This window comes from Peromyscus maniculatus, chromosome 21, assembly GCF_049852395.1.
Source record: "Peromyscus maniculatus bairdii isolate BWxNUB_F1_BW_parent chromosome 21, HU_Pman_BW_mat_3.1, whole genome shotgun sequence".
In the NCBI taxonomy this organism is placed as follows: Eukaryota; Metazoa; Chordata; class Mammalia; order Rodentia; family Cricetidae; genus Peromyscus; species Peromyscus maniculatus.
Window position 1 is genome coordinate 13019594 of NC_134872.1, and position 12901 is coordinate 13032494.

At 43.2% G+C, this 12901-nt stretch overlaps 1 protein-coding gene across 2 annotated transcripts in view; it reads right to left on the minus strand.

Annotated features, from left to right (window-relative positions):
* LOC102905148 (solute carrier family 5 member 4-like) overlaps window positions 1–5720 on the minus strand; it is a 59325-nt gene extending 53605 nt beyond the window's left edge. The window contains exons 1-4 of one of the 2 annotated variants that reach the window (XM_042266034.2): window positions 5475–5720; window positions 3555–3626; window positions 1481–1585; window positions 1001–1060 (exon numbers count right to left, since the gene is read on the minus strand). In XM_042266034.2, coding sequence (XP_042121968.2) covers window positions 1001–1060; window positions 1481–1585; window positions 3555–3626; window positions 5475–5603 — 366 coding nt within the window. In that variant the 5' untranslated portion in view covers window positions 5604–5720. The remainder of the gene's footprint in view (window positions 1–1000; window positions 1061–1480; window positions 1586–3554; window positions 3627–5474) is intronic. The other variant, XM_042266033.2, reaches the window with a different exon arrangement.
* Between the last annotated feature and the right edge of the window lie 7181 nt (window positions 5721–12901).

Sequence of the window (12901 nt, forward strand, 5' to 3'; positions counted from 1 at the left end):
CCAATCTAACATCATTTCATGTAGCGACATCATTTCGTGTAGCGTGTGGATCCATTTCTATTTTTCACATGATGGTCAACTTGTCTATCTTCCCTCAGTGATCTACAGTGCCACCAATGTCATAAGTCAAGTGTCCATAAATGTGATTGAATCCAGGTGTTTCGCCTTGCCTGCTTGTCAGTGTGTACATTATAGTCACCTTTCTGTCGCTGTAACAAATACTTTGTATACTTATTTTGGCTCATAGTCCAGGGCCAATTGGGCCAATTCCTTTGGCTCTGTGGTAGCATCATAGCAAGAGAGTGCAGTAGAGGAAGCTATTCATTTCATGGGCAGAAGAAAGAGAAGGAAGAATGAATTGGGGTCCTAACATTCCATCCAAGGTCAAAGACTAGACTCCCTACTGCATCTGTCTCTAAAGTTTCTAGCACCTCCCAGTAGCACCATGGGATGGTGACTAAACCTTTATTGGATCTCTGGGAGACACTTAGCTCAACCACAGCATCATGTTTATCTCTGGATTAATATTATATGGTATCGTTAATGCTTTCTGATAAATGTCAATTTAGACAGTTCTGCCTTCCTCTGACAATGCCTTCACTATTCTTACACCTTTGACTTTAAAAGAAGTATGTCAAGTTTCTCACAGAGCCCTCCTTGGCTCTTGCATAGGATTTCATCCCACCAACAGGCCAACCAGGAAGAAATAGCATTTTAGGGTACTAAGTCTTCTAGTCACTAACACGTTTGCTCTCTTTGTTTCTTTATATCTTATTTTTTATAATGTTTTGAAATATTTTCTGTAAATTCCCAAGTAAGCAGATGGTTCCTTCTTGCATCTGTCTACCCAAGAGAGAATGGTATATTTGAGGAAAGTCAGATTAGGAAAGTCAGTGCCAGGATCAAAAGACTGACGGTATAATCTGTCCTTCAGGATGTTCTTACTACACATGCAATAGTTTTTTAATATCATAAACAATAATCGGTAATGGACACTTACCTCAGCCTTGCTATACATAGGAACAAATATCCAACCAAGAACAAAGAGGGTAAATATAGTCTGAAATCAAGAAAAAGCAGAAGTCAAGGCCCAGGTAGGTCAAGCACTTAAAAGAGATGCAGGTTCAGTTACTCTCTGCAGATGTCAATACACACACACACACACACACACACACACACACACACACACACACACACACATTTAAATGGTAACATGATCTTCTCCCCACCTGACAGATGTAACAGGTCTTGGTTCACTGTGTTCCCTATGGTCCACAGCATATACGCATTCTGTCTCCTGACTTACGAGGGAGAATGAAGACCAGCATAATCCTTCTGAAGAGCCAAAGACCTGACTCCTTTCATCTATACTTTCCAAGACATCTCTAAAGGTCACTCGAGGTTAAAAGCACGTTTTCGTGTGTGCGAGTCTCCTTCGGACAATGATCAAGTGGTCAGTTGCTCAGAAGTTACTACTCACATTCCACTCAAGGGCCCCAACAGCAATTCCTGAAGCTGCGCCCATCCCAGCCAGGCCCATATAGTGGCCACTGCCAGTATTTGAAGAATAAATGGAAATGCCCATCTGAAAATCAGAAGATGAGACTGTGTGTCAGAACCATTGTCATATGTAACAAGAATTCGTGTTTACGGGCCGAGAGTGTGACTCAGTCATAGAGCACTGGCCTATGGTCTTAGTTAGGGTTTCTATTGCTGCAACCGAACACCAGGACCAAAAGCAAGTTGGGGAGGAGAAGGTTTATTTGGCTTACACTTCCACATCGTAGTCCATCCCTGAAGGAAGTCAAGACAGGAACTAAAAGAAGGCAGGAACCTGGGAGAAGGAGCTGATGCAGAGTCCATGGAAGGGTGCTTACTATCTTGTGCCTCATGGCTTGTTCAACCTGCTTTCTTATAGAACCCAGGGTTACCAACCCAGGCATGGCCCCACCACAATAGGTTGGGTCCTTCCTTATCAATTACTAATTAAGAAAATGCTCTACAGCCTTGCTTAAAGCCCCATTTTATAAAGGCATTATCTAGGACCTCTCTGATGACTGTAGCTTGTCAAGTTTCAGAGTGAAGTTTGAGAGTTCCTCAAGGATTCTATTAGGACAGGTGTGTGATATTTTAAACAAAGAATCTGTGGTATCTGGTTAACTAGGGCAGAAGAGTCAGCTGTGACTAACAATAGACTAGCCCCACTGAGGTGAAACTGTTGCATTGCTGGGATGCTTAATGCTGGTGAGCTGAAGCTGAAAAATACAGCTGTGTTAAATGAGACCAGTATCATGGTGAGTTTGGGGACATCCTGGGATATTTGAGACTTTGTCTCAAAACAAATAAGGAATGTTCAAAAAATGCAAATCCACTGACTTTGACATTTTCTGCAGAGGGAATATCCCTTGGGCAGAATTTCTATGCCCAAACTTACTAAGTAGCTGAGGATGACCTTGAACTTCTGATCCTCTTGCTTCCACCTCCCAAGTGCTCAAATCATAGGTTTTATGGGATGGTAGGGGTGGAACCTGGGTTTGCACAGGCTAGGTGTACTGGCTGGTTTTGTTTGTCAACTTGACACAAGCTAGAGTCATCAGAAAGGAAGGAGTCTCAGTTGAGGAAATGCCTCCATGAGATCCAGCTGTAAGGCATTTTTCAAATAGTGATCAATGGTTGAGGACCCACTCCATTATGGGTGGTGCCATCCCTGGGCTGGTGACCCTAGGTTCTATAAGAAAGCAGGCTGAGACCAGGCAGTGGTGGTGCATACCTTTAATCCCAGCACTTGGGAGGCAGAGCCAGGCAGATCTGAGTTCAAAACTTACCACCTGCCTAGAAAAACAGGTATGGCTGCTGCGCATCACTGTGGGGAGCAGAGACAGGAGGATTGCTGGGGGCTCACTAGCTGCCAGCCTAGCTCCAGGTTCAGTGAGCGACCTTGTGTCGAGGGAGGAAAGTGAAGAGCAAGGACGCAGGACACTTAAGGTCCTGCCCCGGCCCATGTTCATGCCCAGGTACTTACACGCCTGCACACACATGTGCACACACAATTAGAATGTTTAAGATGCAGCCTACTTTTCGTTCTGCACTTTCATGTGACAGAGTTAGGAAAGAAAAATACTTAGACATTAAATAAATCGCCAACTAAAAGTAATTGGTGGTTTATTACACCAGTTGTTACCCCAGCACTCAGGAGGCTAAAGCAGGAAGATTGGGAGTTCAAGGCCAGCCTGGGCTACATAGCAAGGTTGTGCCTGTAAAAAAAAAAAAAAAAAAGAAAGAAAAGAAAAGAAAAAGAAATTCCCGATTTAGCAACTTCAAATTATTTTGGATTTAAGACATACAAGTTAAAATAATAAATAAGCCAACACATGCTGAGTAGTGGTGGTGCACACCTTTGATCCTAGCACTGGAGAGGCAGAGGCAGATGGATCTCTGGTCTAAAGAATGAGTTCCAGGACAGCCAGGGCTGTTACACAGAGAAACCCTGTCTTGAAACAAAACAAGCCAACCCAGAAAGCCCCACGCAAACAGCCACATACAAGGTTACTCACCAACCACCATGACAGGTTTTGGCCAGCCAGGAAGAAGTCTTCTACTGTCCCACGTCTTTGTGACAGTACAGCCTGAAACGGAAATACTCTGGTGGAACACGATTCGTAGAGAAGAGCTGGGTGGTGTATGTTGGTCCCGCTATTCTGCAGCTAATTAACTTCAAGCTAAATCACTAAGAGCTGGTGTGTAGGACTCTCCAAATACATCAGTAAGGAAAGACAGCACACTGCAGACTAATGTGTAATTTGATCATGTTTTATGAAAAGAACATATAGAATATACATTTTGTGTCTGTATGCTTGCCCAAGCACTGAGGAAATGGAGAAAAGATACACTCTCCACTTACCTCAGAAAGATGAGATGGATGAGGGAAGAAAATTAGGTTATTATGTAAATCTTCATGTACATTCTGCTTGTTACACTGAAGGGTAAAGCATTTGGTAACTAACAACAGTATGACTTTTTAATTAAAAAAAAAAAGCTGGATGTAGTGGCACACACCTTTCATCCTAACACTCAGGGGCAGAGGCAGGTGGATTTCTATGAGTTTGAGGCCAACCTGGTCTACATATGGAGTTCCAGGCCAGCCAGAGCTACAGAGTGAGACCCTGTCTAGGAAAAATGAAGATAAATAATATAAAGAAGGGATCAAAACATGCCAGACATCCATACATGTTTTTCATCTCCCAGAAGAAGGAACAATAGGTTACCTGGTTCTCAAATCTTGGCCAGACATGGGCCTGGGTTAGGCCAAGAGTAATCTGGGGTGCAGGGAGGATTCCTAATAATAGCACTGGAGGAAGGACCCCAGAATAGATGCTCAGAGACTAAGAATCCCTGCCCCCTGGAAACAGACTGTTCATGAACGAAGCCAGCGAAGACAGATATTGTTTGAGTGTTATAGATGTGCATTCAGGACTTCCCTTCCTGTTTGGAATAGACCCTGTGCTCCCATCCCTTGGTGTTGGTGGGGAATTAGTTCCAGGAGCCCTTGTGAATACGACATTTGAGGATGCTCAAGTCCATCACATGTCAGACAGCTCTAGGTTTGCATCTGAACTCCACCATCTTCTGCTTCTTTCTTAACCTTTCCATGTCTCAGTTCAAGTCAAAGTGGAGTCCTGCCTGGGTTTGCATGGAGACTTAGTTCCTAGGCTCTTTCAGCTCAAATCTCTTTTATAAAAGTCATATAACATTTAGATATAAGCTTCAGTACATGCTTTTGTATGCTTTACATTGACTCTAGATTATAAGTTAGGCATTTTAATACTTAATTACTGTAAATAATCCTAAATATCCAATACAAATGAAAGACAATCTCAAATACTTTCAGCATGATTGGCCAGATCTGCAGATGGGGAACTCCTGGAGAAAGAGTTCAGAGTGTTTTTGTTGTTGTTGTTTTGTTTTGTTTGTTTCTTGTTTTCCAAGACAGGGTTTCTCTGTGTAGCTTTGTGCCTTTCCTGGAACTCACTCTTTAGCCCAGGCTGGCCTCGAACTCACGAAGATCCTCCTGCCTCTGCCTCCTGAGTGCTGGGATTAAAGGCGTGCGCTACCCCCGCCCGGCTGAGAGTTCAGAGTGTTAGAGCCGCGCATTTGTGTCAGTTGCGGTCATCACCATGACTCTAACAAGGACTTTCAAATTACCATTCAGGTTTGGGGTTCTAGGCAGCAGAGGCAGGCATATTTTAATTACTTGACTATTATTTCGGGGGTGGGGGGTAATAGGACATAGGAATGGATAATGGTCCAGGATGGTTTTGTTGACGAAGTAGCTGAGATTTGGTTGGAAGGGTGGGGAGGGGCTAGGCAAAGGATGGGCAGGGCCATCCCCTCCGAAGCGCCAGGATGCTAGGTGCAGGCCAGGTCTCTGCGGGAAGGAAGTGGTGGTATACGCCCGCCCAGGGGTCACGTCATACCCACATCCCGAAGAACAGAACCAAGAAGAAGTACGAAGTCATCACCAGTGTGTCCATGGTGCTGTGGATACTTAAGTCCACGGTGCTCGAATCCCTGGTGAAGCCATGGTCGCTCTTCAGGGAGTCCATGGCAGCATTTCTGAGTCAGGTAAGCACCTGCAGCCAGAGCACTGCAACGGTTCTGGACCCAGTTCTACTCTGGTTCGCAAGGCACCCTGGGAAGAGCCACGAAACAGCCTTAGTGGTTCCCCGTAGGCTCTGCAGCCTAATTCTTCCCAAGCATAGACTTCTTGCCTTTCTTTTAGTCTTGGTCCGATTAAACACACACACACACACACACACACACACACACACACACACACACACACACACACACACACACACATACACACGCACGCGCGCTTGCACAAAAGAGGAGGAGGGAGAGAGAGAGGAGAGAAAGAGGAGAGATGGAGAGAGACACAGACAGACAGACAGACACCAACACGGCGACTCACCCTTTTTGGCTGCCAGGTCAGTCCCAATGCTGTCTCTCCATTAGCCACACGTGGTCATCCTCAGGTAAATATGGGCGCAGGTGGGATTAACATAGGACAACCGAAGGAGGGTCATTAATGGTGTCTTTACAAGCTATATAGGATTCTGGGGCAGAGACTGAAACCAGGAGCATCACTCCTATCTTTAAAAAAACAACAGTGTTTCTATTTTGATCATAGTAGATTTTTTTCATTAGTTTTTATTAAAATGTTGTATCAAAATGGTATCTACCTTAATTTCCGAGGTTTTCTTTTCTTTTTGGCACTTCTTAAACTGTGTGCCAAGGCAATTCTTCCCTTTATTGAGGTCACAGCTCTGGATGGTAGGGTTGATCACAGGAGCTTCTCAGTTTTGTGCAATTCAACTTTTTAAATTATTTGTTTTCTCTGTATGGGTATCTTGCCTGCATGTATGTCCCATGTACCACAGGCATGCCTGGTGTCCTCAGAGGCCAGGAGATGGTCTTCAGATCCCCTAGAACTGGAATTATAGATGGTTGTAAACCACCCCCATGAGTGCTGGCAATGTAACCTGGGTTCTCCAGAAGACTACCCAATGCTCTTAACCACTGAGCTATCTCTCTAGCCCTTGTAAATCAATTTTAAATTATTTTTTCTTTCTTTGCGTGAGTGGGTAAGTACTGGGATGGAACCCCAGACCTGGTGCATGCTGTGTGTGGGTAGGTACCGGGATGGGACCCCAGACCTGGTGCATGCTCTGTGTGGGTAGGTACTGAAATGGAACCCCCGGACCTGGTGCATGCTAAGCAAGGGCTCTACCACAAACTATATCCCAAAGCGATATGCCCAGTTCTATTTTTCTTGGTACATTTTTTTGTTAAATGTTATTTTAGCCTTGATGAGTGAATCGGGGAAGAGGACACAAAGTGACTGGGTAGGAAAGGAGGGTAGACCTGGGCAGAGTTAGGGAAGGGAGTGAATAGGAGCCAAACAAATTGTATGAAACTCAGAGAACTAATAAAAGTGGGAAAAAACTTATTTTAGTAAATCCTTACCAGTAATCATAATGACTCTAAGAATGTCTAAGACATAGCTATTGTTGGGTGCCAGACCCCTTTCTATGCGTTTTTATATATTAACCCCCTTGGTTCTCACAATAATCAAACAATCTGAGTCTATGACGCGGTGAGGAAGGTCTTTTTAAAGCTGGCAGAAACCTGTTATTTCAGAATCCTGGGCAGAATTCCATTGTCCCCTTTAGTTCAGCACGGCCCAGACACGTACTAGGAAAGTGGGACTAGGCTATAGTTCAACCGACAGAGTGCTTGCTTAGCGTACACCAAGCCCTGGCTTCAATCCCCAGTACCACAGAAACGTAAACTGTTGGCACACATGTACAGCCCCAGCACTGCAGAGGTGGACGCAGCAGGATCAGAAATTCAAGGTCATCCTTGGCTACCTAGAGAGATGGGGTCTCCAAGATAGCTCCAGTGTGCATCCAGCTGCAAAAACTAACTAGCCTAAAAGCAAAGTGTAAAGTCTTTGCCTCAATCATAGGCCTACAAAAATAACAGCCCCCAACCTCTTTTTAAAATTAGGGAATAGTGCGAAGGACCATAAACAGACTCATCTTATGAGTCAGGGTTCTCGAGAGGAACAGAATTTATAGAACAAATATCTATACACATATTAAAGGGGCATGTATTAGAGTGACTTACAGGCTGTGTCCTGGCTAGTCCAACAATGGTTTTCTCCCAACGGAAGTGCCAAGAACCCAATAGTCGCTTAGTCCACCAGACTGGATATCTCAGCTGATCTTCAGTGTATGTTGGGATCCTAAAGAAGTAGGTTCTAATACCAGTGGAGGAATGCCTCTGCAACAGGATAGATGAACTGGCCAGGGATAGTGAGGGCAAGCAGGCAAAAAGCAAAGCTTTCTTCTTCCATGTCCTTTTAGTAGGCTGCCACCAAAAGTTGTAACCTGGATTTAGGACCAGTCTTCATACCACAAAAGATCCAGATTTAGGGTAGCTCTTCCAAATGATCTAATCAAGAACAATTCCTCACAGGAGTGCCCAGCTTCTTGGGTTTGATTCCAGATGTGATCAAGCTGACAACCAAGATTAGTCATCACATGATGTACAAATGTATCTAATATGTATAATAACAGAATACTTGTTTAGTCAAGGCCAGTAGACATCAGCCAGAGACTGTAATAGCAGGACTACCCAAATAGCAAGGATTCCTATATACATGGTAGTAACTAGAAATATTAAGATTTTATGGGCTGGAGAGATGGCTCAGAGGTTAAGAGCACCGGCTGCTGTTCCAGAGGTCCTGAGTTCAATTCCCAGCAACCATATGGTGGCTCACAACCATCTAGGTTGAGATTTGATGCCCTCTTCTGGCATGTAGGCAAACATGCCAGAACACTGCATACATAATAAATAATAAATAATAAATAATAAATAAATAAATCTTTAAAAAAAAGAAAGAAAGAAAGAAAGATTAGGATTTTAAAAGGGGGCTGGAAAAATAGCTCAGAGTTTAAGAGCACTGGCTGTTCTTCCAGAGGTCCTGAGTTCAATTCCTAGCTACCACATGGTGGCTCACAGCGATCTATAATGAGATCTGGTGCCCTCTTCTGGCATGCAGGTATACATGCAAGCAGAACACTATATACATAATAAATAAGTAAATCTTTAATAAAACAAAAAAAGAAAGACCAGTAGCTTTTTTTTTTTTTTTTTTTTTTTTTTTTTAAGGAAAAAAAAGATTGTAAGAGCCAGAACACCAGGAAGTCTGCAGTGAAACAGTCTCTCCTCCAGAAAGGGAGTGGATTCGGATGGGCAGGGAGGTGGGGACAAAGTGGGAGGAGCAGAGGGAGGGGAAATTGTAATCAGGATATAGTGTATGAGAAAATCTATGAAAGACAAACAACATTGCAGCACAATTTGATAGTTATATATTGCTGTAAGAAGGCAAATAGTCTTATCATCTTCCCAATACATCGTCTGTTCAGTTTTCTGTTAAAATAGACACCTGCTAAGTTCTCATAATTGTTTTGTTCTCTGTATCAGATATAAATGATTGTGTGAACATCCAGAGGACCAGTATGCCAACTTAGATCAAAACCGCTGCCTTCCAGTTCCGTGACTTTTCTGGTTTATGACAATAATTTGGGGTGGGTCTAACCTGCATGACCCTGTCCTTCTCTTCAGCAACAGGACTTGTTTTTGGGGTGTTGAAGCACAAAGACACTCCACCCATGAAGGCCAATTATACAACTCTCAACTACATCCTGCTCTTCTCCCTCACATTCTGCTTTCTCTCCTCCTCCTCTTCCTCCTTTATATTGGATATCACAACATGGTCACCTGTGTCTTATAGGATACTTCTTTTGAAATTCTGTTTTCTGTGGTTCTTTCCAATGTGTTGGCCAAACCATCTCTGTGCTTCTGGCTTTCAAGCTCACCAGTTCCAGAAGAAAGATGAGGGATGCACAAGTGTCAGGAGACCCTACTAAATTCATCCTTCCCATCTGTGTGGTGGTCCAACTTACCTTCTCTGTAATGTTAGAACAGCTCCTTCTTTTGTTGACACAGATGTACATCTGGTCACATCATCATTCTGAGAAACAAAGTCTCAATCACTCTTTTCTCTTGTGTTCTGGGATACCTGGGCTCTCTGGCCACAGGAAGCTTCACTATGGCTTTCTTTGGTAGGACACTACCTGACACCTTCAATGAAGATAGATTCCTGACTTGGTCTCTGCAGTGTCTGGATGACTTGCCATCTCATCTACCACAGCACCGAGTAAAAAGTTCCGGTCACTGGAAAGGCCTTTTCCTTCCTGACCTCTGGATTTCTTGGATGCATCATTTTCCCAAAATGTCTTTTTTTTTTCTTTTTCTTTCTTTCTTCCTTTCTTTCTTTCTTTCTTCTTTCTTTCTTTCTTTCTTTCTTTCTTTCTTTCTTTCTTTCTTCCTTTCTTTCTTTCTTTTTTCTGGCTAAGCTCCAGTAAACAATGTTTTTAAATTTTCAGGAGTACCCATGAAATGGATCATACTGGAAGCAAAAAAAAAAATCTATTTTTTTAATCACAGATTAGATATTAAATTGGGAATTTTTAGTGCTGGTGGTATAGGTGATGAATTGGATGAAGGGTTTGGGAGTTGGATTTGATGAAAATATGTGACATGCATGTATGATATTCTCAATAAAAAAAATTCCAGGACGAGAGAGAGAGAGAGAGAGAGAGAGAGAGAGAGAGAGAGAGAGAGAGAGAGAGAGAGATCCTAATTAGTCTTATAATAAAAACCCAGAGCCAGACATTGGGGTAAATGCTGAAAGATCAGAGGAAACAAAGGAACAGGCCACGGCCACATCTCACCTAGCCAACTTCTCAGCTGAAAGGGGAAGATCCTGTCTCCAAGAAGCCTCTGAGTCCTCAGCGGAAATTGACTGAGTTCCTGTCTCCTTCCGCCTTGTACACCTTTCTCCACCCAGCCATATCACTTCCTAGTCCTGGGATTAAAGGTGTGTGTGTGCTTCCCAAATGCTGGGAGCTGAGATCCCAAGTGTTGGGATTAAAGGTGTGTGCCACCACTGCCTGGCTCTGTTTCTTTTAGAATGGATTAATCTCACGTAGTCCAGGATGGCTTTGAACTCACAGAGATCCAGATGGATCTCTGCCTCCCAAGTGCTGGGATTAAAGGTGTGTGCCACCACTGCCTGGCTTCTATGTTAAATCTAGTAGCTTGTTCCTTTGTTTCTCTGTTAGAGTACAAACAAAATATCACCACAGAAAGAAAAAGGTCTCTCCTAGAAATGGATGCATAAACAAGACTGGAATAATGGCACTATCAATGGACATGTTGATGTGGAAAAGGGAATTTTTCACAGCACCCCACCTCTACACAAAGAGCTAATGAGTGCTCAGAGAAGGAAAATTAGCCTCTCCCAGGGATGAGCCCCCTTGCTGGTTGTTCAGTGCAAAGTAGTCAGCCCTGAAACCATACACACAGAGAAAACAAAACAGACTCGGCAAGTTGTATATTTATATTTTTTTATTTGGTTATATATGCAAGTTGTATATGAATATATATTTGTATATGTGTATGTATATTGTTCATACACATGCGTGTGTGTGTGTGTGTGTCTGTGTGTCTGTGTGTGTCTGTGTGTCTGTAACATTCGTAATAAAAGAAAAAGAGGCTATCAACTTGAGAGTGTAAGGACTAAGAGGGGTTGGTTTGAGGCAGGCTCCCTGGGAGGGGCTGGAATGAAGTAATATAATTCTATTTCAACTAAAAACATGGGAACCTGCTACTGCAGAAGCTTCCTAAAATACATACATATATGAAAGACATCTAACTGGAGTCACCAAATAATAAACAATGCTCCAACTAGACATCTTAATGCCAACAAGTAAAACCTGCTGTGCTAGGAATGAGTTATTCTAGTTGAGTTGTTGGCCAAAGGGGCCCCATGGGAACCCCAAATGTCTCAGGCTATTGCCAAGGCTATTGATAACTCTCCACACAAACCAATGGTAAGGCCCTATTGGTGAAGACAATGCCTACATGACTCATGGAACACAGAGACGTCAAGCGGGTGCCTAACTAGAGCCTTCACCACTACTGACTAGTTTTCATGGTCCTGAAAGGTACTCTCCATATTACTGGGGGAGAAAGGTAATCATCAACCTAGCTACAAATCCTGCAGTCTACACAGTGACCTGACCTGCCTGCAAGATATATTGCTGCAATAGAGGCACTAATGTTATGGGGGTCACCAACCACTTCCTGATTGGCTTTAAGGCCATGACATGGAGCCTATGCCTGACACTGCTTGGGAGCTGATACGCTGAGAGTAGATTGGCCATGGACCCAGGGGAAAACCAGATACTATTGTTCTGCTAAAAGGACACAGCAATACATTGACTCGTAATGGCATTATGCTGTCCCCATAGATCAGTGCCTCACTCTGCCATCGTCAGAGAAGCTTCTCCCAGCAGTAAATGGAACTAGCATAGAGACCCACAAATGGAAAATGTTCAAAGAGTGAGAGACTTTGGAACACAGATTTAGGAATACTCCTAAATGGGAAGTCTTCATCAAAACCCTCCCCTCAAGGCTCAGGGATCTTATCTATGCGGGAGGGGTTCTGTCAAAAGACATCTTAGAAAACACCACAAACAAGAACAAAATAGACAAGACTTAATACACACTGATCAATATTAGCTCTTAATATCAACTATTCCCTAATAATATCAACTAATATATATTAATATATATATTAATTAGAAGATTAGAAAATAAGATCCTAGCCAGGTGGTGGAGGTGCATGCCTTTAAGCTCAGCACTCAGGAGGCAGAGGCAGGTGGATCTCTGTGAGTCAAGGCCAGTCTGATCTACAGAACTAGTTCCAAGATACTCAGAGCTACACAAAGAAACCCTGTCTCAAACAAACAAACAAACAAACAAACAAACAAACAGGACTCATCTTTTTGCTGCCTCCAAGAAACACACTTTACCATCAAAGATAGATTTACCTTATGGCAAAAAAGTGAGAAAAGGTATTCTAACCAAATATAACTGTCTTATTTTCTTTTGTCATAACAAAACACCATGACTAAGGCAACTTATAACATAAAGCACTTAATTTGTAGTTCACAGTTCCAGAAGGAAGTAAAGTTCATGATCACCATAGCAGGGAGCATGGCAGCAGACAGGTAAGCATGGCACTGGAGCAATAGATGACAGCTTGCATGCTGAGACAATCACAAGGCAGAGACAGAGCTCACCCCCCAGTGACACACCTCCACCAATGAGGCCACATCTCCTAATCCTTTCCAAACAGTTCCACTGATTGCAGACTAAGCATTCAAATACATGCGTTTAGCAGGCCATTCTCATTCAAACCACC